Raw genomic sequence first — 27461 nt, forward strand, 5'->3', positions numbered from 1 at the left:
ACCCTCTGGCTTGCTGTGGGAGTCTAGAGCTGATACTAGGGCCAACATGGAAAATGCTACATAATCTATAACTATTTATAAAGCAACTAGTTTTGTGTATTTCCTAAATATAGTAACAAAGCTATATTTTGTATCATGTCAATTTCGTCATGGAACACCTTTTCAACTATCAGGGGTCCATTAAGGGAGGGAAAAAAAGTTTGACATTTGTTTTACGATTTAAAAAGCTATCAATGTATTAATTTAAGTTGCAGTATAAAAACAATATTAAGTTAATGTCAGTAGAACCTCGTCCTTTCCCAGTTTCACAGCCTCATACAAAAAAGTTTATATTTTCCTGACATTGACCTAATATTGTATATTTGCATGTAGCAACTCTATTTACATACGGAGGGACACATTGTCATATGTCACAATACAATAAGAATTTGATTTCCTTGTTTCTGAGATCAACGAATGCGAGCTATCTGTTGGCCTGAACATTAAAACGCATTAAGGAGCTGGAATTATTTAACCCTCCGGAAAAAAAAGAGTACACACATTGTCTTATACAAGGCAAACTATTTAAATATCAATAAATTTTGCTTTTGGTTTTTTAAAGCACTTGTAGGAAATTTAAGTCATGAATTATTACACCATCCCGTTCTTATCGTGAATATGATAATATACAAAAAAGTGACTGAAGAAAATATTTTTATAGATTTTTAAATTCAGCAAAATGAAGAATTAAATTTACATTACGTAATTTTTTTTTGGCATATTGGTCAATTCAAAATATAGTTCTGTCTTTCTCTTCATCATCCGGTGTTATAACAATAAAATCAGGATGATTAACTCCTACCATGAAAAACATTTCCAAGATCAATTAATATACATAATTATGACATAATTGCAAAAAAGAGAAAATAGAATTTTACGATAGACTGTCATTAAGGATACATTACACTGCCAATTTATTAAAACAAAAGAAGAAAAACGTACCCTTGCAAAGTTAACTATTATATATTTTTTTCCTTATTTGTATTACATAACCAAATTGTTCTTCACATTTAAAATTAAAAAAAATATATAAAAAAAAAAATCAATGACCTGTCTTTGTTCGGTTGAACATTGCATAGACATGATGTAAATGAATTTGTTTTACTCTTTAAAAGAGTAATGTTATAAGCATATGAATAACTGTTCTTTTTGGAACGGAGAAATAATACCTGTAGCTCATAATTCGGAAACTGTTACAACAATCTAACACAGGGTTTTTAAAAGGAACTTTTCGGTACACAAAATTGCAAAAGTTACCAAGTTTAGAACAATCATTGCAAGTCAAAGCAACATAAAGAGAGTTTAATATATATGGAATGTTATTCTTCGTACATAACGTTTGCAGTTTTTCATTCAAACTATCTTGTTTGAAGTATATCGTATGTTAAATGAAATCACAAAAACCCAGACTGTCATGTCTTATTCGTCAGCTCCTACGTATTAACATCTGCTTTTAGGACATTTAAACGATATGAAAGCAAGCTCATTGATCGTCACATTTTGCTCGATACCTGGAAGAGTTTCTTTTTCAAATATGACGGTCACTTGCTTTCATTTTGAATAAATTTTCAAAAGCATTTGCATTCAATTCTTATATTTACAAATATTTGAAAATAAACCAATATATATATATTTCACTTTTTTTATTTAGTAAAACATTAACCACAAAACTTTGGCAAACATTGTCCAGATAGATGAAAATGACAATAATACACGTGAAACAAATACAACTTGGAATGAGAATATGTTGATTAGAAAGTAAATAAAATATGTATTAATTTTTTATGACTATATAATCTTGGTTGCTTTAGTTTAGCTTTGGTTGATTTCATACTGCATGGTTGCAATCATTTGACATTTGTTGTTTCATACAATATGAAAGCATATGACGATATAAGATGGTTTGTCTTTCAGCCAGCGATCAATATTTTGTATGAATTGATCAGCGACTGTAAATAATGATGATTGCTTGTTTGTTTCGTATGCTGATATATAACATTTGATTTTGCAGTTTTTATGGACTCCCTTATTTTGATTTACTTTTGGGATTTTTTTTATAGTTTATATAGTCATTTGGAGAGTGTGATATGAAAAGCACCACTCCCTTTAAAAGTCTCCGTTTATAAATCTGTTCACAACTTTTCTGGACTTCGATTTAAGATCATTTAAAACATAGAGTGTATGCATGTGTGTGTTTAATAACTCTACAATGACTAGATGTATAGAGGGAGGATAGATATATAAAAAAACAAACATTTTTGCGTGTTTTTTAATTTTAATTTTAGTTGATTAATATGTTTTGGAATTTAGTGGGATGTCCACTTTCACTGATCTAGTACACACTTGGTTTAGGGGCTAGCTGAAGCCCACCTCCGGGTTCGAGATTTAATCGCTTTCGGCCTTCAGACTTCGTCATTTTCCTGCTCTTTGATCAGGTCGTTGTCTCTTTGACGCATTCCTCATTTCCATTTTCAATTTCACTAGTCTACTGTTCATGACTGTAGGTTTACCTTTTGATATCTCAGTCTGGTTTTATTTGCGTTCTGTCCCATTGAAGTTTCCTTTTATTAATAGCTGAATAAATATTAAATCGTAGAACCAAATATTTATATTTCCAAAGGTTTGTGTATAAATACTTTCAATAAATTGAGAGAAAATCGATTCAAGATATCGGCTTTGAAATCAATAAAGATATTTACATTTCGTATTTAGTAACATGCTGTTTAGATGAAACGAAGTTAGTTATTGACATTTGGTTTGAGAAAAGATATACATGTAAAATGGTCGATCTTTCTGCCTTTTAAAAAGTATATACAAGTGCGCACGTAAAACTGGTTTGTCCTCACTATTTGTTGTGCCTATTACAAGTCACATTTTCGTTTCACAAAAAGTCGTACAAAACTTACACGTATACGGCATGCACAGTTCAGTATACTTACGATTAATTTTTGTCGTAACATTGTTTGCTATAAGCAGGCCTGATTATCTGGACCATGCGTTGGTCGTTGTTGTTTATCTTTGTTTATATATTTTTTCGGTGTTTTGGTATGTTATTCCAGCATATAAATTTGTTATTAATACTTATATCTTGTGAATGAATAATTACACAAATTAATTTTTCCAATGATAAGACATCTGTAATATAATTTTGATATTGACATTTCTTAAATTGCGGTTCAGGAACTTTTTAAAAATCTTATTAACCAGACGCGCAAACATCATATATCAATCGTTTCAGTGACAGAAAAAGCATGCATACACACAAAACAATACGTTCACAACAAATATTTACATAAACGTTTCCATTTGACGGTGAAAATATCACCAGAGAAAACATAACGTTTGAAATAAGTGTTTTGTACGATTACCTAGAGGCAAACTACATAAAGATATGCAACAACTACCGATTATAAGTCATGGGAGTTGTTATTCATTCGTTTAACGTGTTTGAGCTTTTGAGTTTGCTATTTGATTACAGATTTTCCGTTTTGAATTTCCTCAGAGTTCGGTATTTTTGTTGTTTTACTTTTTGCATTGCAGATTCTGTCTCATTACACCACTGAAAATATAGTAACCACATTTCGTTCAACAACGTAAATCGCGCTGCTAAAACAATGTTACGGAACTACAAATTTACATGTCTTTTTCATTGCATTGTATTTGGTTTAGGTAGCTATAAAAAAAAAAGTCATATCTCAGATGAGAGGAAAGTTATAAGGCAAGACATACGTGCGTTTGTGTTTTATGTTCATCCCAGAATGTGTTTTGTTCATAGCTGTGTTTGTTGTGTTCATCATTCTCTAGCGTGTTATGGTCATCCCAGGGTGTGCTGTGTACATCACGGACTGTGTTGTGTTCATCACAGCGTGTGCTGTATTCCTCCCAGAGTGTGCTGTGTTCAACGCAGAGAAAACTTAAAAGGAAACATCTTAGAAAGTGTACACAATACATTTTCTAACATGTTTGCGAATTAAAGGGTGATTAGACTGCCAAAAGCGTATATTGACCTTATTTCTTTACGGATTTCTAATGCAAATAATTTCATTTTCTACTCCATTATCAATATGCAAATATTGATTAGATATTTGTTGTTCTATTTTGATGTATAAACAATTGGCCGTTTCCGTTCTATATTTGATAGTGCGGCGTTTCAGATCTCGGCTCTACTAAAAATATCATTTCATGCTTCGTCTTTATCTTAGACTAATTATTTCCTAATATAGAACAAATAATGAAAACGATATTCACATTCATGATTTTAATTACCGATAACAATCAACAAATTAACAAGATTTCATGACAATCTTTATCTATATTGATTCAAATGAAGATAATTTCCTTTTTACTTGGACCACAACCAAGTATAACATACACTAGCTAGAACATTTGTTCCGTGTGTGGTCTGGTAAACACAACTTTTACAATATAGCATAATGTACACATTTGTTCAGCCGCTTGGTATAAGAAAGAACTAATTATTAAAGAAAAACAAAATATGAAACAAAATTTTGTTGCGTAAATGGAGTTTCTTTTAATTGAAATCCCAATATATTACAATGGCAACTGCAGTCGGAGAACCTTCCTGTTCGGGCTATACATTCCGTTTTGGAATCTTTAGAAAAACGTTAACGTACATAAGAAGAAAAAAATCATCAGTAATGTGCGCCATACCTGCTTCTAACTATCTTATTTGGTTCCTGAAAAGAAAAACCTTGTGCAATGGCTTTTGCCCTTCGTTCAAACAAATGTTGCCCTTCACAGGTAAAGTACATGTTTACCAAGTTAGAAGATTCACAATTGACAGATCATCCCGTTAAAATTAAAGGATGGATGCCGTGAAGGGTGCTCGTCATTAAAATTGAAATATTATCATCTTATACGGTCCAAAGGATGGATTAGGAAGAATAACTCCATGGGGGAAAGACATGACATTTTTGATTGTTTGTTGTTCTTTTTTTTATTTGAGCTTTGCTCTTTAATAGTGATAAGAACGTTATCATGTTATTTTGGATTAAATTTTAATTGAATTTGATAAAATTTTTGAAGACATAATCGCTCTTTAAATTTTCATTTCAAGTGTGTTTTGCATATAAAAGATTATGCAATTACAAATGTTAAAATCCTAATAGTATTAAAAGATCAATTATAGACCTATCTAAAATAAATCTTAAAAGAGGAGAAAACGTATTCATATTATGCATTTTTAACAATTTATTGACAACATAGTTCTCAGAAGGAGACTGTAAATTATGCGCACAATACTATGCCTGCATAAGCATTTCAATAGTTCGCTTAATTAAATCATAAGGCACTCTTGAGGAGAAAACATATTGTAAAATGATGTTAAATACCACTTAAAGTAAATGTATTTCTATCTGATGTAATGTCTTTATTGTCGTGTAATTTTAAACATACAATCCTATGTAACCAAGATAACTTTTATTGCCTTATTGTAAAATTTTAAAATGCGCATTATATATTCTAGATATATTAATGATTTAAAGAGATGGATTTTGGTTTAAAAAGGACTATAAACTAATAATTGTACTATCTAGTTCGACTATTTACAAGCAAAAAAGAAGAAAAAAATAGAAAAAAAAGCAAACAAGTTTAACAATTTAAAAAATGAACAAATGGACGGACTACTGTGTAACCAAATGAAATAATGTACCGTTTCATACACAAGAGTTTGTTAAATCCATTTCCCCGTACATTGAATGTTTCAACATCCGAGTTTTTCAATCACAGTAAAAATCTTGGCAAGATGTATAACTATCAGTTCTGTTTGTGAATGAACTTCCTGTGAACATGAGTCCCCTCTTTCTATATATTTCTAATTCAATTAAGGTTTGGATCGGTCAAATATTTCCTTCACTGATAATTCCCTGTCTCTTTCTAATTTTTCACGAGTCCGTACATATCTGGCGTTTCTAGCTTGTTCCCATTGTTTATCTGAGTTCAGTTGCTCTTTTGAATTTCCAAATTCAAAGGAATCATAATTGTAAATCTGTCCATTAAAATCGTCTTGTGCTGCTGAAGATTTTCTTCTTCTGGTGCTTGCATCAATTCCTTTCGAATTTTCAGAAATATTGATTGCTTTTTGAGAACTGTGGTGTTCCTTTTCTAAGGTAGCTCCAGTTTCAGGAGCACTCATGGTTGGTAAAGGAGAAGATTTTAAAAGTCTTTGATCTCGATTGGAAGTAGAATTTAAATCTAGTTTGCTATCGGTCGATCCTCTCGTTACACTATTTACATCTCTTATGGTAGGTATATTAAGCTGTTTATTATTAAAGCTACCTGATCGTTCTGCTTGGTTAGTAGATCTTTGCGACATCTCAGGGTCAGAGTTCATTTTTTGATTGACAAGCTGCGTACCTTTAACTACTTTATCTGTTATTATATTTTCTAAATCAATGACGTCTGCTTCTTGAAGTTTCTGTAAATATTCTACTAGCATACCTGTATTAATTTCAACCTTTTCAATGTCACTTGGTGGCCGAGGAGACCTCTTTGGAGATTTTTTGGAGGATTTTTCTTGTTTATTCCGCAGATTTTTTTCAGCTAATGTACGAGTACTTGCTGGATTGAATGATTTGTGACTGGAAATTATAGCACTTTTCGGTGGTCTGTGAACTCCTGCACGTATTCTTTCTAGGTCCTTTTCTACTAGCCTTTGCTGAGTGCTAATTCCATTGAGCTTTATTTTGAATTCATTGTATCTGCCATCAGAAGTCTGATCAAATCTTCTTTGCTCTCTTCTATTTCTTTCTCTTACTGATTCATGAGACTTGTAACTTTTCATGCTTAAATCCGCCATTGTCAGAATTAATTTATTGAATGTCCCGTGTCCACTCTGTTTGATAATATTTTCAAAATCCGTGTTTTTCTTGAATTATATTCAATTTGGCTTTTGGTATCACTCTGAAATATGGAAATGAAAATTATTTTTTTCTGAAATCTAAATTGAAAATTGTCTTATGATTATTACATTTGTAACGAACACCATCCCATTGAGAGTATCTATTGTATATATCGTTACATTAAAAGGTTTGTCACTTAAATGAAACAGTTTGACGTCGGTCCATGTAACAAAATGCCTTGAAAAGAATCCATCTGACTTTTCTCAAGCAAAATCAATATGAATATGAATTTGCTACGGAAATGTGGTTCAATCGTTGGACAATTATCTGTTCGTATTACGCCAGATTTTTATTGTAACATCAAAGATTAAAGTGTTTTACTTTTCACATTTCCATTTTCGACCTACATGATTTAGACAGATATTACAAAAATCAATCAAAGATTCCACTGCATTGGCAATAACATGAATAGAACTTTGAAGACATATAGCAATCGCTTGTCACAAAGCATTATTGTCCACACCATTTTATTGTTTTATGGAAGGAAAAAGCAGATATGATATTACACAATCAATGGAATACAGTCAAACCTGTGTAAAAAGGTGAATCTCAGGACCAAGGAAAACTTACTTTAAATGAAGGGTGACCTTTGAATCCATGTTAAAAAAAATGAAGGTAATACTACAGGAAGACTAGAAGAGAGTGACAGAACAAGTCAGGTTTTAACTATATACATGTGACCTTTACAGCTGTTTTAACTATAGTTTTAATGAGTCAAGAGGGAATTTTTATTTTATGTCGAAGCTGCCTTTATTCCGTTTCAAATGCGTGTAGATTTTCCAACTTTTTGGTTAGTGGAGCACGAAATCACTACTAACAATTTCTTCCAGAATGCAATGAATTTTCCTCCGACGCGTCACCTGGTTTTGGTTTTGAGTTTTTTTGTACACTGATCTATGAAATATTTATCAAAGAAACTAACACCAGGCTTACAATATTGCTCGCCATACGAGCACTTCGTCTACAAAAGACCGATCAGTGGCACTCGCTCTTAAATCCAAAACGGCTAAATAAATTACGAAGTTTAAGAACATTTAATTTGAAGGACTTAAATTCATAAAAGTGTTGCCGTATTTGGACCAATTCAAAAGTTTTGAAAACAGTCCATTTGTGAATTTAATGTGCGTATTGCGCTCATTGCCAAATGAACACTTTTCTCTGACACTGTAGAAGTTTATGCAGCCAAGTGTCTATACAAATCTCATTCCACCCTTTGGGTGATATTCTTTAAATCGAATCACCCGAGGAAACCAACATATATAGTTGCTTGTCAGTGTTTATGTTATGTTAATAGAAAAACAACCTACTATGTGACCGTTATAAGTTGAATAAACACTTCAAACAGGAAGAAACGCATAGAACTTTGTGAAATAGTGTTAAGAAAACAAACACATTTATTAACACACAATTTAATCTCTACTTGGACAGTTATATACATTGGAATGTCAAGAGATTAAAGAAAAAGGTTATATCAAAATTTCTGATCAAGTTATTTGTCGTAGTGTTGACCTGTAGTGACAAAGATCGATTTCTACAACTCAATTCTTATCGGTTAACCTTGTTATTTGACACAACTATTTGTCTAAGCTGTTCAATAAAGATACTTCGGTTCCAACTCCTCCATGCAAAGATGACCTGCGACGAATTTGGCGATTCATTTCTGATCCCTTTTGGTTATATTTGCTCTTAAAGTGACTACAATTTTATACGTCACTGGCTTTCAAAAGTTCTGTGGGTTAAAGTGTTCCAGTAAATCAAGAAGAGAGCTTCGGACAAACGGAATTTTTAAAAGTGTTATTTTCATTTACTAGCACTAAATCGATAAAACTACTGTTGGGATGTTAGTCCCAGGTGGTATCATCAGCTTCGTAGTCAGTGTTTCGGTACTGACATGATTAATAACTCTTTTTTTTTTATTTCCCGTTGATAAATCAAGAAATCATTGAGACAATAAGTATAAGAGTTCAGACCCTCTCTGGTAAATTTGGCTTAGATGAATTCGGCTATTCTTTTTAAGTTTGATCATCTATAATTATAGCGTATCTATGTATAAATAAAGGCAACAGTAGTATACCGCTGTTCAAAACTCATAAATCCATGGACAAAAAACAAAATCGGGATAACAAACTAAAACCGAGGGAAACGCATTAAATATAAGAGGAGAACAATGACATAACACTAAAATGTAACACATATAGACAAAATCCCACGAGAATAACAAATATAACATATATATATAACATCAAAACCAAATACATGAATTTGGGATAGACAAGTACCGTGACACGTCTTATCGCAATGTGAATTTACACTCAAAAATAAGAGAAAACAAACGACACAACGTTATAATGTAATACACACAGAAACGAACTATAATATAACAATGACCATATTCCTGACTTGGTACAGGGCATTTTTAAAGGAAAAAATGGTGGGTTGAACCTGGTTTTGTGGCATGCCAAACCTCGCACTTTTATGGCCATGTGAAATATAACATCAAAATGACAACACAGGACTACAATATAAATAAATTGGAGAACACAATTGACAAAGAATCACACGAACAACAGCCAACAAAAGGCAACAAGTTCAAAATTTTAATACGCCAGAAGTGTATTTTGTCCACACAAGACCTATGTGTGACGCACAGATACAAAAGTTTGAAAGCCGAAACGAGTACAAAGTTGAACAGCATCGAGGACCAAAAGATCAAAAAGGTTGTGCCAAAAACGGCAAGGGTTTTCTGTTAAGTTACCAGAAAATCCCTATAATTTAGAGTAATTTATACTTTTGCAAACAGTAAATTTAATAAAATGAATATTCAAAAGATGTACATGATAAAGCTGAAGTATTAACTAATTACAGGAAACAACTGAAATACATTTATCACTGACGTTTTATGTTGAGGTTTTATTGTGGCAAAACAGAAAAGTATACTTCAGTCGCATACAATTAAAAGAAAAAGTGCAACAATTATTATGCCCATGATTTGGGCTCAGCCATTATCAATGGTTTAATCATTAGTTTGAAACAATATAATAAATAAATGATTTATTTTATCAAAATGGTCAAAATAAATGTTAAACAACCACAAGGACTGTTCTTGTCAAGAAAATACAACTGGTGAATACAAATTATATATTTGGGGTTGTTAAATTTTTATAAGATTTGCATTTAAAACTAAAAAGAATTGTGTCAAGAATGAAAATATTAGAAAATAATTAGACTTCAATATAAATCAATAATAAAAAGACCCATTGTGTAAATATTTCCAAAATGATTATTGAATATGCAAAAGACTATGTCCAAATAATTGCTGTTTATAAGTTTTTATATTGTAGAATACTATCGCCTACAAGACTGAATATATATATGAACAATGCATAAATATTTCACTTGTATGTTAACAAGATTGAATACAATTGAACATTTAAAAGTAAAAAGAATTTTGAACAAATAAAATGGCTTATCTGTCATTTTTTAAACATTATGGTTTATGTATACACTAAAATCGTGTCATGTGAAAATTTATTAAACCAAATATAATGACATAAAATTGTCAATTTTAATTTAATAAACTGTATACCAGTGTATTATTATTTTCTATTGCGATAGTTATCAAAGGTACCAGGATTATAATTTAATATGCAAGACGCGCGTTTCGTCTACATAAGTCTCATCAGTGACGCTCAGATCAAAATAGTTATAAAGCCAAACAAGAACAAAGTTAAAGGTCATTGAGGACCCAAATACGTCTAAGGTAATCTGTTCTAGGGATAAGAAAATCCGCATTTTTTTTTACAATAACACATCATGGTAATGCGGTTACACGAGTTCTCCATCTTTTATATCGAGATGAAGACTCCGGTATATTGAATAGACGTTAATCAGATTGATGCACATTTTATTAAAAGCTTAGAGGAATAAGGTTGATTCTAGAAGTTAACAAAATACCATATTCATATAAAGACACATGCATGTTTAACCTTGTCACATTTTTTATGTGCCTGTATTGAGTCAGTAAGGAACCTGTAGTTCAGTGGTTGTTATGTCACCCGATCGACAATGTCGGGTGACATATTGCTTTTCCTCTGTTTCTTTTTCTGTATTATTATTATTATACTTCCACCTAATTTTGTCCGCTCGCTTTCTCAGAGCCAAAAGTACCAATCCGAATGATGGTGCACTATAACAAGGAACCCTGACTCCCCAGAGTCTGTGCAAAATTGGAACTAAAAAATGGCTGTCATCACCATGGAAACGGAAAAATGGTGAAAAAATAAAATTTTGGAGTTCCTTGAATTATTTGTGAATGCTTAAGCTTAAAATCTTTAGATTTTAATACAATGTAGGTGCCCACTATATACAGGTTTACGATGATTTTGGCACATTTTGGAACTGCTATGTTGCCATGGAAACTACACCAAAAATTTCAAAAATATGGAAATGCTCCAATTTTTTTTGAAACTTTAGCATAACGATGAGCAACTTTGGTAGATGTGGAATTTGGCGTTGGAATTTCCAAAATGTCTGCCGTTTCCATGGAAACAATGCAAAAAGGTCAAAATGCTCCAAAAACTTCCGGGTTTGGTGAATAACTTTGGTATGCTTGAACCTAAAATCATCAAATTTTTATGCAATATAGTTGTCCACTATATACAGGTTTTGAATGATTTTGATAATCATTGGAACTACTATGTTACCATGGATACAGGAGCAAAAATTTCAGAATGCTTCAAAATTGATGAAACTTGATATGATTGTTAACTGTCAAGTCTAGATATGACTTTTGAAGTTGGAATATCCAAAATGGCCACGGTTGCCATGGAAACTGCAAAAATGTCAAAAATTCTCAAAATGGTTTTAACTTAATGAAATTTTATATTATTGGTAACTGACAAGTTAAGATGAGACTTTTGACTTTGAAATTTTCAAAATGGCTGCCGTTGCCATGGAAACGGTATAAATGTGAAATACTTTTAAATGCTCTGAATATACTGAACATTTACAAAAAGATGAATAGCCATGCATATTTGTGCATTTACTGTTAAACAAGTTTGAAATGGCTGCCGCTTAGTGGCAATAGGGGGAAGGGTGACATCCGCTATTGCTTGCAATGGCAATTCTAGTTATTAATTGCTGTCTGTTATGTGTTTTTATTTTGTTAGTTGTATGATCATAGATCAGATTTCTAGTTTTCTTGTTTAACTTATGTGGCATTTTATCCTGTCGGGGCCTTTTGTAGCTGACTAAACAGTAGTGGTTTTTCTCTTTGTTATAATCTGTACGGTGACCTATTATAGATTTTGGATAGTTGTCCCATTGCCAATGAAATATATCTCAATGGTTTAAACGGATTTCAGTTCAGATATAATTCTAGGAACAAACAAACAAACAATCGGCATTGCATAAGATCCTATCTCAGTAAAACAAAGAGACCCTATCTTTAGATGATACTTATTGTTACTGGAACATGCATTGAACCTAGTTGACAATTAAAAACGGGAGGCTAGGCCTCCCGTATTTTCCTTTCTATTTATTGAGTGTTTTATTGTGTTTGTCACAGCTATTGGCATTGCCATATTTTGGGGGAATGTTGCAGTATTATATGTGTGGTTCCACAGTGTTATATTTGTCTTAATCTGTTATATCCATGTTTAATCTTCAAGTAAACCCATATTTCTAATAAGACACTTCCATCGTCAATTTGCTTATTTGTCAGTGCATTTTGCACACCAATAGAAACATATTCTTATAGTCAAAAGAAATTCATGTGGTGTAAACAATGGGCAGCTGCCCTTGTGGTCGAATCAAAATTGTGCAAGTATATTTTATATTGAAAACTTCAAAGGAGAGGTGAGGAATTTACTATATTGAGTCATGCAATTTGTAAAGTAAAAAGGTATTTGTTTTTGATATAAAATATCTTACCATAGTGCGGGCTAGATAGATTGATATCATCTTCATAAAGATTGTGTATGCTTATGTATATAAAATGTTTACCTTAACACCCAAATAAGCTCTTCGTATATCCCATCTATTGATTAGTAAACGGATCTATTTGAGTACAGGTGTTTGACTTTACCACACGTTACACCACTTGTTATGTAATTATTTGTTTATTATTGAAATTATTGGACAATTTATGAATTCCACCTTGCACTACACGAAACACTTTGTGGAATGTAGTCACTGTAAATTGATAATTTTATTTCTTTCATGATACAAAACAGTTCCTGTGTTGGCTACTTTGTAGATGATGAAATTATTTCCTAACTGCTCTTTAAAGAACAATTATAAGAGAACAAAGCTTATTTCCAATACGGTTGTCACACTGTTACATTGAAATACAGTTATTAAATGGGGAAAAACCAAAGCTAGTTGAATTAACACAAAATATTAAAGAAGACGGCAAGCAAATTAATAAAAGCATCTTTTTGACATATTGTGCATGTAACCATCAATAATTAGCTATAATTCTTAGTGCAGTGAGGATACATAAGATAATGATCAGACTAAAATGTATTTCAGTGCGAATAAATACATATACGTAATTTTTAACAATATACGTTTATAAATACGATAAAAAATTACATTTTGAAGAAAACACTTAAACAGATTATTACATTTTGTAGTTTTATCCCATAGTTTTGTCCAACCAATTGAGTTTTTTTTTATTTTCGGGCGAAATACAGACCATTGTGTGATACCAAACAATTACTAGTTATGTCCATACAGGGCTTACAAGAAACCAACCACATTCCCAGCAGACTACAATCACAGATTTTAATTGTAATACATGTATTATGTAATCAAGGTGGTATGTCAGAACTCCAGAACCAACCTTATCTCTATTTAGGAAACGGGATAAAATAATGATTCAAAAGAACCCTCAAAGAATTGCTAGGTAGTAGGTAATCTACAACCATACCAGATGACATAGAAGAAGCAAATATCGCATTATTAAATCACGCTTATATTTCACAAGCAAGAAGGAACTTTAAAATGTCCATACCTTTTTGTGTTTGACAAAGATCCAAATGTTTCTTTTTTTTCTTTTTTTCAGTGGTATGGACTTGATTCTAAAGTCAAACAGCTGTTCAAAACTAAGAATGTAATAAACTTTCACAACGTTTGGCTAATGAATTCACAGTACACGTTTGAAACAGAAAAATGATTATGATTTGAAGATCACAGTTGCAAGATTATGAAATGGAAGCAGTGTGATAGTGTAAACTGTTGCATATGCTAGCTAACTCATGGAAGAATTGACTGAAAGCAACGACAGTGAAACCTGACTAAACCGAATTTTGCATAAACCGAAAACCTGTATAATAAACCAAACATGTTATGAAGCACCGTTATATCAAATTGTAATCGTTGTGAATCTGATAAAACCAAACATCGGCCAAAACCGAACACAATCTGAAATCCAGAAGAGGTTCGGTTTAAACAGGTTTCACTGTATATCGTTATATGTTCAACCAGCATCAGTTACATGCAGTGAATAGAACCACACAAAGAAATAAAAGCATCAACTGTTACGAATGAGTGTACATTTCAGATTTTGATGAGGTCATAGTCTGAAGGGAACGCTCACTTTACAGAACAAAAGATTTGGTGGAGTAAATTCAGAGGATGAAACAGGAATCACTTTGGAAGAGATATACAACATATGAACTAGCACATTATCATCATACTTAAAAGAAGATGTAATGGTTGCCATTGCGACAACTATTCGCTAGAGACCAAAGGACGAGAAAGTACGACCTCGGACAATGAGCAAAACCTGTATCATATAGTGAAATATAAATGGCGCTGATCGCAAACTTAAAAAACGAAAAAAACAAACGGCCTCATTCATGTTAAAACAATAAACGAAAGACAGATACAACAGACGGCAATCAACGTCAACCACTGAAATACAGGCTCCAGACTAGGAACATGTACATCAAAATGTGATAGGAAGACACATGTGTGTATGCGCTCACTCCCCTTGATATAGGAAAATAGTGTAATTAACAGTTCGAAACCTGAGCCTACATGTATTGTTCATAGGCGTTCAGCACTTATTAGGCATAAATCATTTTTGTTCCTATCGTAGAACCTAGACTTCGGAAGGCTCTTTACAATTCGGTTGTATATCTACAGTGTAACTTTCGCGATAGAGAGACAAGCAGTAAAAATGTCACTGTCATAGTTATTTTATTGAATATTATTTTATATATGATTTGGCAATTAACTTGCTTTTATTGATTAGAATAAAAAGTTAAATCCCAAAAATACTGAATTCCGAGGAATATTAAAACGGAAAGTCCATATTCAAATGGGAAAATCAAAATATCAAACACATCAAACAAATGGATAAGAACTGTCATAATTCTGACTTGGTACAGGCTTTTTTTATGTAGAAAATGGTGGATTTAACCTGGAGCTATAGCTTGCTAAAAGATAATTTATTTCATACCACACTCCATACGGCGTTTTCGTTTGCGTCATACTTTCTTTTTTCTAAATAAGCGCAAATGTATGTCACCACAGTTTTAGATCGTAATTTTATACTTAAAAATACTTGAGGGAGATAAATTTTAAACAATTAGTTCAAAACTAATTGAACTGTATATTCCTGTAAACATCCAAATCTTAACCAAGTTTCACTTATTTTGTGGAAAAAAAGAAAACAGGAATATTTATCCTTGTTATTCAAATGTGATTAGTTTTAATAAATGATTTATAATACATCTAGAAATTTTATTCATGATATATAGCGATTTTTTTAGTCTTTTTTTCTTTTTTACGCTGTTCTTCACATGATCTTTATAAGGCTTTTAGATAGAGTGGGAAGAGAAATACAAAATATTGTTTTTACATTTTATTGTTAATTTGACAAAAAAGTATAATCACAAAAATACTGAACACCGAGGAAAATTCAAAACTGGAAGTCCCTGATCAAATGGCAAAATCCAAAGCTCAAACACATCGAGCGAATGGATAACGTGATTACTATAGGTATTCATAGACATTTCTACTTATGTCAAAAAGATGTAAATAAAGTAATAATAAAATGTATCTGCAATGACAACAATAAAGGTCATTTATATTATAACATGTTGTATACAAATTTAGTCAGAATTTAAAATGGATGACATACGATTAACAATAAAAGGCCATCAACTGTATTATTCAATCATCATATTATCAAAATAGACCTCACAAAGCAAATTCTCATTAAAGTAATTTTACATTAAATTACATTTTATTTATTTATTAACAATTTTCAGTTGTAGTATATAAATAATAAAGAATATGAAGACTTACCAGTACATGTATATGCAGTCGATAATATTTATCAAATGGAAAAGTTTACACACCCAGTGGGCTTTTATCATGCCTTAATTAATACAAATCATCTCCGTCCGGGGAGGCATGATACATATAATATCGATAATAAAAATGGTTTTAATATAATCATCAAATCCTTTCAACAGGACAAACAATTAAAAATAAAAGACCAGCATTTAAAATGGTTTGATTGCTCGCTGATTACCAGACAAATAAAGGAAGATCGGCTGATGGATGATTAAAATGGTTTAAATTCTTTGTCGTATAAACAACTTATATCAAATGTCTCCTGATTCAACTGCACTAAGTTATAGTCCAAAACCTTCATTAATTCTCCTGATAAAATAGTCTATTGAAAGACACGTCTGGCCATCAAATATAATTATATCTTAACCTGCGATAAAGGTATGGCAATGTCAAAAGAAAAGGGGATTTCGTTGGAACGTTTTGGGTAATTTTATATATACAGTTCATCATGTACACGTGTCACCTAGTTTTTATAGATATACAATAAATATCTAAGCAGCCTTTTTGGGTAATGAATAACGTCTTGATTAGAAATTTACAAAATAATCGTCCACTACTGATATTGATAAATGTTTGTGAGCCAACTCTGCTCAGTGGTCAACTGGGCAATACAAGTGTGACGGGCTTGACTACACCTGAAGTCGCTTGTAGCTAAGTTAAATGGAATAAAAGACTAGAGTTTAGATGTTGCATGCGTTGCACATATATATCTGTCCAAGGGCAATAAGTACAAAAGAAAACCGTTTTCTTTTTGTTCTTTAAAAATGTTATAAAATGAAGTCTTGAGAGCAAATGCAATGAAATTTCCGATACAATTTATTTTCGAACTTGTCCGTGTCCTTGTTTATATAAACCTTTGATGTTTTTTTAGGAAAATATTGTACACTTGAAAGCGCAAACAGTGCAATTTGTCATACAATTAATATTTCCAAGGGCATAACTCTTTAAAAATTGTTGATCGGCACTGATGAGCGAGACAATGTCGTGAAAGTTTCACAAAATACACACGTCTTTTATGATTGAGTAAAGAGTATAACCCTACGATTTCATAGGAAGTTAAATCTGGATCGTTCTTTAATTGTTTTGAAGAATTCGAAAAACAAAACTTTGGCAGTTAAGGACTTGATAATAGGATAAATTCGATCCTCATTCTTTTACCTCTCTTTCTCAAATCCACCATGATTTATAATTATTATGTTTCAAAATGTAAGGAAATATTTGCATACTGTAGAATATATTGTAATATACTTTATATTAGAGGACAACTTTTGAGTTTGATCAAACTGTTTCTTTGCAACGTTTTGCAAATAATAAATGTTTTAACAACATTAATTATTGACGGACCCAAATACGACATTCTTATTTCAGTTATTATATTCTATATTAAACCTGCTTCAATCATTCTTTAAATTCTACCAGTTGATACATTGATATCTAAATAGTCGTTTTCATGATGTAGCAAAGTCATTATCATTAAAATATATCAATCTGTATGTATTGTTGTCCTCGTTATGAATATATTTAAAGAAAAGCCACAAAGAAAAACCACATTTCTATAAACGTTTTTGTTTGTTTAAAGGGTTCCTTTTACTCCAAATGGTTAGGATTTTAATTTACCTAGTTAGGCTTTGATGAATATACATTTGTATTTTCGAATTAAAAATCTAATGTACAACCTAGACTTTAGACCTTCATGCTTATGGTTGAGGTTTCTATGTTTTCGTAAAAATAATGCTGCTTCATACGTTTATAATGGGTAAATCCGCCATTTTAACTTTTTATTTGAACTTTATACAGTTTCTTAAACTTATTGTGTTTTAAAATATTTTTGTGAACCTTTTTCTGCTTACGATGAAGATGATGTTGCTGTTATTAATATTGTTGTCGTAGTTGTTGTTCAGATGGAACAACCTGTTTGTGGAATTTTTTTCTGTCCTTTTTTTCTTTCTTAAATACGTAGGTCGCTAATAGCAAGGTGGTTCCCCTGACGCTACCAAGCAAATAGTTTTCTTCAAAAGGCAGACGGGCCTCAGTGCTCGAGTAGTCTAAGTAGTTTCAACTACTAGTACTTCATAACTAGCCTGTAAACACCGAGGTTGTGAGTTCGAACCCCGCACGTGGCAGGTGCTCTCGGCTCCAATCTTTATTGACTAGAACAGCCAGTTTCCTGCCGAAGGTCGGTGGTTCTCTCCGCTTAATCCGGCTTCCTCCATTAATAAAAACTGTCAGCTACGAAATAGCAAATAGTACATAAAGTAGCGGTAAACACAAAAACAACCAAATAAAGTTAAAAGGACGACCAAATATTCCTTTTTGTAGAACCTACATAACATCACACTTTTTATTATTAATTTGTTGTACAATATTTACCTCTTTAGGGTAAACTGAAAAATATTAATTAAAAGTTAAAAAAGGAAATAAAATTCTATGCAATCCTTAAACCTTCACATATCGAAAACGGTAACAGTGTCTCTGGACATGATCCTATGTTTTAAAACAAAACGTAATAATTGAATTATATTACAGGCATCACACATAAATCTAGCTGACAAAGTTCGATAACCACTCCTTACATTATATATTAACATGTTAAAAAGTTGAGACACCTCTAAATCGGTCAAATGTATATATAAATTTATAATGTTTAAGTCAATAGTTTAGTCTGTAAACAACCGATTTATTTCACATTAAAAGTATTTAACTAATGTGAATAAAAACATGTACGTGTTAAACTGTTCACTTTCTTCCTTTTCAATGGATATGTTTGTAAAAGACTACTTACATAGTTTATGTTTAGATTGTCAAGAGTAAAGATTTAATTCATCAAGTAGTATTGAATCTAATTTATATGTTTGTCTAAAGTACTATATTTAATCTAAGATTTTCTTTGGCAAATTGCTAATATGATTTAAATTTTGATTTGAATCATTACATATTTTTTTCAACATATAGTAACTATGAAAAGTTACCTTCCTTTTTCTGGTAAATGATGAGACGCTTAAACAAATTGAGTGATCCTTGAAAAATTTGAATGGCATTTCAAATACAATTTCCAGGAAGAGATGCTGCTATGATTAAAACTAGCTAGAATTCGGGAATTGTAAAATAATTGATATTATTATGTGATTAGACAGGGAAAACACATCATGTATGACATAATAAATACAACTTGAAGGCTAACATGAATAACCAAAATTACACCTGACAACTTCAACCACAATCACTTTCTCTTTACAAAAAATAACAGACATCAGACAACCAACAATAAATACAAGAAGATGTGGTTTGATCGGCAATGAGATAACTCTCCATCCAAGTCACAATTTGTAAAAGTAAACCATTATAGGCCAAAGTACGGTCTTAACACAATGTCCAGATATCCAGACTTGGCCGTTAAGGCAAAAACAAATGTTTATAATTAGTTAAACCATTGAAATACTGTGACTCTCCACTGATTCGAGATGGCGAGCGTCAATCCCCAGTAAGCTGTGATACTGTTTTAAATGGATTTGAACAATCGATACAGTTGTTACTTTCGAGTCAAGAAAGAAATGTTATTTATAAAAGATTATAGTGAAGTCAAGAAAACTGATTTTAATACAGTGTTTTATATACATAAAATACAATGAAAAATTATTTTCACCGAAAAAAAACCTACCTAGTTTCTGCTAAGATATTATTTTTGTTTCTCATCTTCTTTAAGAAGAAATAATGACATCATCATTTAGTTTAAGTATTGTAGAAATATTTATATCTTTATATTGATAATATTTCAAATAAATAATCAATGTTTGAATTGTTTTGTTTTGTAGCCAAAGTTAAGATAATCTTTTACATGAAATAAATTTAAAGTCATGTTACTAAAAATACATTTTTAATTAAGAAAAGAACATATGGCTTTGTTTGCTTTAATTTAAACATATCGCTTTGAATAATATCCACTGCACATGTAGTGGATATTCTTTTACACAATAACATATGATATTGAACTTGAAATTTCAATGGAAATTTATAGAATTAGTACACACGTTGATTATATTTTCTCAATACAAAAAAGTCAATCGTAACTGGAATTTGATGTGTCTGAGCGGACTCTGTACTCGGATAGTTACCTGGACTATAATTATGGGGGGACTATTTATTTTTTTCTAATGAAAGATTATATACAGGTTTAAATCAAACTTCTCAACATAAGTCTTTCTTAAACAATTACCCCCACTTCTTTCATATTTGTAAATTTATGAAAGTTCAAAGGTTGAGATTTCACAAAACATGTTTAACCCCGCCACATATGTGCGCCTTTTACCAAGTCAGGCCTTTGTTAGTCTTGTATGTTGGTTTTTTTTTCAATTTAGGTTCACTAATATGTTTCGGGGTTGAGTGTGAAGTCTTATTTCTCTGACCTGGTCAACTTTTTTGTTTAGATGCCAGTTAAAGACCGCACCAGTTTTTGGGATTTCTCGCTGTATTAAAGGCCCATTGTGGCCTTGAGTTGTTTCTGTTATTTGGTTGTAGTCTTTTTAAAGCATTCTCCGGTTCCATTCTCTATTTTATCAAAATTAAAATGTGTACATATTCACTGAAACTGACATTAAGTAATGGGAACTGAATCAATTAAATGTTACACGTTCTAGTTACCCAATTTTAATATGAAACAGTCATTTTTATCTGAACACCTTTTAGGGGGCATTAGCTACAATCTAGACAAAAAAATAAAATATGATTCTTTTTTTTTTATTATTCAAGTATTAATAAATACAGATTTTTGAATTAAGATCTAGTTATTAGCGGTCAGTTTATTTCATTTTTTTTTTCAAAATAAGCTAAAAGATATTCGCTGGTGTATTACTGACTTGCAAGTCAATAATCGTATCTTATTGAATCTGTACATATATCTACAAGTTTGTTTGCCTTTGATATGAAATCAAACAGACCTAGAAAAATCATATTGCATTTGCACACTATCTTTCATAGTTATGTTCATATCGGATAACATGACCCTCTACAGTCTTCAGAGGTCATCTTGATTGTTTATAAGTTGGTATATATTACCGAGTTCGTGCATTTCCAATTGTTTATTTAATACCTTTTTTGTACAATTGTATATAATGTTTATGATGTTAAAAATCCAGAATGAGAATAAGCCAAATTGGTGAACATTAACAGAACAGCTAATGTCCCTTTAAAAGACAGAACAATGTATTGTTAAGAAATTTTCAGTTTTCAGTCAATTTTTAGACTTATCCATTGCGGTAAATTCAGCACTGTTCAGATGATGTTAGGATCAAAATGACCTTTTCAAATTAAAAATCATTTACTAGAGCTCAGCGCGTGATACATGTATCTGATTAACAGATATTATTATACACGATAGAAATCTGTTAGTGTTCAAATATTTTTACAAGACTAGAATTAATTTGATTTAAGATCAAAGTAAAACCAATTGGTAACGTTTAGTAGTTGTTATCAAACAATTCGTTTCTATGTATGTTATCGTTTGTTTTTGTTGCAGTTCGGTGATTCTTGTTGATCCGTTGTTTTCCTCTTACAGTTAATGTGTTACCCTCTGTTTTAGTCTGTTACCCGGATTTGTTTTTTCGCGTGATTGATTCATGATTATTGAACAGCGGTAAACAACTTTTGAACAGTTTGATTAAAATCAACTCTGATTATGAAAAAACAAATACGTACCAATAAAAATCGAGTAAATATGGTCTAACCCGGCAACCGAAACAGAAACATGAATGATACTGACAGAAAATCAAATAAGATGTTAAAATAAAGAAACTTAAGGTGTTTTCAAATCATTTAATTGATTAAAAAACGACTCCAATCACGTTCAATATTGATATGCATTGAAAAGTTGAAAGTAAATTGGTGTGTGGTAAACATTCGGTATTTTTTTTTTACAATCACTTCTCACTCGATACTTTTTTCAATCATGTAATGCCCCCAACACATGATTTATCAGCTCGTTACTATGATATATGCATGGTAAACAAATGGGGACGTCAAAACATGAGGTTGGTGTTCAGAATTGTTTTTATAGCTATTTCTGTTCAAGGAGGAACAATCAGGCATTGGTACAATTGCACGAATTTATTTTGGTTTATCTTATAATATTATTGCAAAAGTAACCATCAATCATTAAGGACTTAACACTTGAGGTGATATGCCCCCAGAGACAAACAGAAAGTGAAAAAATGAAATGCATGCTAAAACCCTAAATGGAAGAGTCGTCTCATTAATCATGAGTGTCAAGTGAAAAGGCTTGTACTCCTAAAATAGTGCATTGAAAAGACAAATATATACCGCATCGCCATGATGATTAAACAATTTCATATATATGGTTTAACAACTCTTTGACTTTGCATTTAACTTATTTGTTTAAGAAGTTATCTATATGTCGCCTTATTAGTTTTTCGTGTCATTGTCAAACATGACATAGATGTTATATCAATTTATGTCTTTCTCGATATTTGCTGTGAACCATATTACTATGGTCACTCTTAAATATTATTAACTTTTCAAACTTCACTTTGAATTTTATTCACCTTGAATAATTTGATATGCACAGTCAATAATTTAACATTAGTATCAATAAAACAGAAAGTAATATAAAAAAGAAGATGTGGTATGATTGCCAATGAGACAACTATCCACAAAAGACCAAAATGACACAGACATTAATAACTATAGGTCACCGTACGGCCTTCAACAATGAGCAAAGCCCATACCGCATAGTCAGCTATAATAGGCCCAGATAAGACTTTGTTTATATGTTTCTATATGCAGCTGACACAATTTTAACGTTATATAATCAAAATTGCATTACGAATTAAAAAGAACAAAAACATTCAGCTTAGGACGCATTCTCTGAAGAAAATTATTCTTTTTATATATATTTCATTTGAAAAACATTTACAGACATTACTTTGTACTTTTTGAAAATGTCATTTTTAGGGGTCTTTACTCGCTCTAAAATAATTTCATGTGGGTCGAATGTGTGAATCGGGATCAACTATTCCTCCGTAAAATGTGTGTGTTTTTTTTTTTTTAACTTTTTGGTGCAAAATTGGGTGCACCTATTTGGTATTCAAGAATGTTCAGATATCACAGATTGCACCTTTAAACGGTAAAAGATCAAATTTACGAGCGAGTGTTATGTTCTTCTGAATTATTTTTTTCCCTCAATTGCGTCAAATAGTTGTTAAAAACTTCTACGTACTGATAAAATATATTTTGATCAGGAACACATGATACGTGCGATTGACAATACTAAATTCCGCGGTCAAAATGGTTTAAAATAATGTGTAAAAAATGAAGGTACGAAAAGGCAATATATGACCTTCTTTGTTTTCATTTTGAATAAGCCTAACGCAAAGCTCTGATTCCGTGCCCAACTTTGGTTATGCCTTTTGTCCTTTAAGTGTACAAACTCCACATTTTTTTAAAGTTTGCTTTGATCATCAATTGGGGCAAAATAGCATTTAATAAACAAGTTTTGTCCGCCCCATTCATTAGATTTAATCGATGGCTATGGGTATGGCTTATGAATTGATTCCAAGACGCATTTGTCTAAATATGAAGATGTGGCATGATTGCAACGAGACAACTCTCGCAAACAGTCGCAACGATTTAGATTTGAGCGCTTGTATGTCTATGTACGGTCTTCAACAATGTGCAAAACCCATACCGCATAGTAGGCTATAAAATTTACCCGAAATTACAAATGTAAAACCATTCAAACGAGAAACTTACGGCCTGATTTATGTACAAAACAATAAACGAAAAACACATATGATTTACAAGAACAAACGACAACCACTTAATCACAGGCTCCTGCACTTGGACAGGCACATATAGTATGCCAAACTTATCTCTTTACACCAGACGGTGCTACAAACAGTAAAATAACAAAGATACTCCGAGAAAAAATCAAAACGGAAAGTCCGTAATCAAATTGCAAAAACAGCACAACATTAAAATAAACTATAAAAATCAGTCGAAAAGGGGCTCAAGTCATCAGATTGATACAAAGCACAAAACAAACACAAAAGACACAAAATGTAGATCTTTAGAGTACTCGCAATTCCCTATAGCTAATGCTAAACCAGTCACAACTCATTATCAAAGAATAAAATATCAAGCAGTATACATTCTATGGATTGAGTGTAAACACATCATTAACCAACTGAGAAAAAAACATGATGTTATGCCGTTTTTTTGAGTCAATCAATGTATGAAACTAGATGTGTCAAAGCGACACGAATGGCCATGTCTCAAAAAGTTTATAAAATCTGCAATTTCAATAACACATGTTGACACAAACATGATGGTAGTCTCACATATCAAAAATCAGCCCAATATCTGAAAGCGTTTAGAAAAAAAGTCTGTATAACTGTGATTTTCAACAATTTATCAAAGCACAAAGCCCGTAATTTCGGCAAAAATTAGCGGAGCGAAACGTAACTTAAACTTGATCTATAACTCATCATGATTAACTCACATACCAAAAATCAGCCCAATATCTGAAGTCGTTTAGATAAAAACTCCATATAACGGTTTGTGGCGGAATGACGGAATGACGGAATTTCGGAATTACGGAATTTCAGAATTACGAACAAGGGTAAAACTACATGGCAACGAAAACTTCGTTGCGGGGCCATTAAAATAAAAAATTTAGTTGATTTAATTTATGTGTTTTAACGCCACTGTTAAGCACCGCATTTTAGGTCAGTTTTTATTGGTGGAGAAAACCACCGACGATTGGAGACCAGTGCAACCGAACGAGCGGATTTCGAACTCACAATCTCAGTGTTGACCGGCTAGTGATAACAGTAGTTACTACTTAGACCACTCGGCCACGGAGGCTCCTAGAAATTAAGGAGTCACGACTTACCTTTAAAAGTAATTATGTCGTCCAAGTTAAATAGCTTTCATTAATTGATTGAGTGTAATCTGATGAACGCCTTGCACACTCTTCTTACATTTCCATTCAACAATATGTTCTACAATTAAGTCAGTTGGGATAAAGTAAAATCACAAAAATACTGAACTTAGAGGAAGATCAATTGGGAAAGTCCATAATCACACGGCAAAATCAAATAACAAAACGCATCAAAAACGAACGGACAAACACTGTCATATTCCTGACTTGGTACAGGCATTTTCAAATGTAGAAAATGGTGGATTAAACCTGGTTCTATAGCGCTAACCCTCTCACTTGAAAAGGCTTGAATTGTATCTCGCCTTGGATAACAAAAAAAATTATTTTACGAGAATTATTTGTAAAAAATAGCAAATTGTTATCAAAGGTACCAGGCTTATAATTTGATACGCCAAAAACAACATATCATTTAAAAATCAGTTCGAAAGGGCTCAACTAGTCAGACCGATACAAAGCACAAATAAACACAAAATACACAAAATACAGATCTTAGAGTACTCGTAGTTACCTAAAGCTAATTCAAAGCCAGTCACAACTCATTATCTAAGACTCAAATAGCAATCAGTATACATCCTATGTATTTAGTTTGACCATATCTTTTACCAACTGATGAAATAACCATGATGTTGTGTCGTCCAAGTAAAATAACTTTTCATTAATTGATTGAGTGTAGTCTGATGAACACCCTGCGCACGCTTCTTACATTTCCATTCAACAATAGGTTCTATGTTATGTCATGTGTACTATTGTTTGTCTGTTTGTCCTTTTCATTTTTAGCAATGTCGTTGTCAGTTTATGTCAGGAAAAAAATGGTGGGTTGAAGTTTGTTTTATGGCCATCCAAACCTCCCGCTTATATGGCAATTTATAAAAATACCGATAAAATGACTACACTTCGTGACAGGAATTTGGTACAAACAAACACAAGAACACTTAGCGCAGAAAAATACATAAATAAATGATATAATAGTACATTACAAAATGTGAACAGCGAAATAACAATGTACACCTCCCATGAATTTACGACAGCACACAAGAAATCATAAACGAAATAACAACTGCGCGTCACACGAACGGATTAACGTAACAAAAAGTGATAACTCAATAGATGCCCAGTCATATTTGAACGCTCCTATTTGCTATAATGTGTGTGTTACATTTTAACGTTGTGTTTCTGTTGTGTCGTAGTTCTCTTATATTTGATGCGTTTCCCTCAGTTTTAGTTTGTAACCCGGATTTGTTTTTTTCTCAATCGATTTATGAATTTCGAACAGCGGTATACTACTGTTGCCTTTATCTATACAAGTATTATGTTTCGATTATCAAAAATTATTTATACTAAAACGAAATGAAGGTGTGTGAATGAGACTAGCATTCTTAGTAATTCCTTGTAATTGAATGTGCTATTTAATACTGAAAGAGTTATTGTAAGGGCTTTAAAGAGGGTGAACCGTAAGGAAGCAAATTCTTTCACGTACTGAATGTCAAAATACTTAAATTTTATGCATTCAAAAAATATGTGTTTTATAAGTACAGAGTATGCGAATATATACTACCTTCGTTTGTCTGTATAATTGAAACCATATTCATACATATCAACTGGTTAATTGCATATGATCGGTGTCGATGAACGAGGTAAATAATGTCAAAATTTTGAACTTTTTCACTTGATAAACAAAAAATTCCCTGAAAATTGGTTAACCAGGAGAATTACCGACAAAATTGAACGGGATGATTGAATGGGTGAGTATTGGTATGTAATTCTACCTTCAGAAATCTTGACCTTATTGTGAAACCGGGTTCTTATTGGGCGAATTCTTCACCTGCCACCAGCAGGCTTCGAACTAACAACTTAAAAGTGTTATCAGGCTAGTGATCGCTGTAGATGAACTTCTTATACAGCTCGGCAACCGAGGACACAGACAACGAAATGACTTCACTTAAACTATATTCTATTACCGGAATTCGGAAACTCGGCTTTAGTTGTAATATAAATTTTAGAGTGGAGAAATAAAATAAATCTTATCAAACAATAAAAAATACTTTCAAGTTGCCTTGCAATACTAAAACTTAAAATATATACTAATACCTTACCTTTTGTTCGCACCTCTGCTAGGTTAAAAAAAAAAAGGTTCAGCTCTGACTACTTAAAGTCTGGAATTGACGCTGTATTGGCGTTTATTT

At 31.9% G+C, this 27461-nt stretch overlaps 1 protein-coding gene across 2 annotated transcripts; it reads right to left on the minus strand.

Annotated features, from left to right (window-relative positions):
• Positions 1-4282: 4282 nt before the first annotated feature.
• On the minus strand, positions 4283-27461 carry LOC139512353 (uncharacterized). 2 transcript variants are annotated; one of them, XM_071299927.1, is made up of 2 exons: positions 27372-27461; positions 4283-6960 (listed from the first exon to the last, which is right to left on the minus strand). In XM_071299927.1, exon 2 carries the CDS (start codon positions 6854-6856, stop codon positions 5882-5884), a length of 975 nt encoding a protein of 324 aa, XP_071156028.1. In that variant the 5' UTR covers positions 6857-6960; positions 27372-27461; the 3' UTR covers positions 4283-5881. The 2 variants fall into 2 exon arrangements, with proteins under 2 accessions (XP_071156028.1, XP_071156027.1); XM_071299926.1 differs by lacking the exon at positions 27372-27461 and adding an exon at positions 16278-16405.

This window comes from Mytilus edulis, chromosome 2 (genome assembly GCF_963676685.1).
Source record: "Mytilus edulis chromosome 2, xbMytEdul2.2, whole genome shotgun sequence".
In the NCBI taxonomy this organism is placed as follows: Eukaryota; Metazoa; Mollusca; class Bivalvia; order Mytilida; family Mytilidae; genus Mytilus; species Mytilus edulis.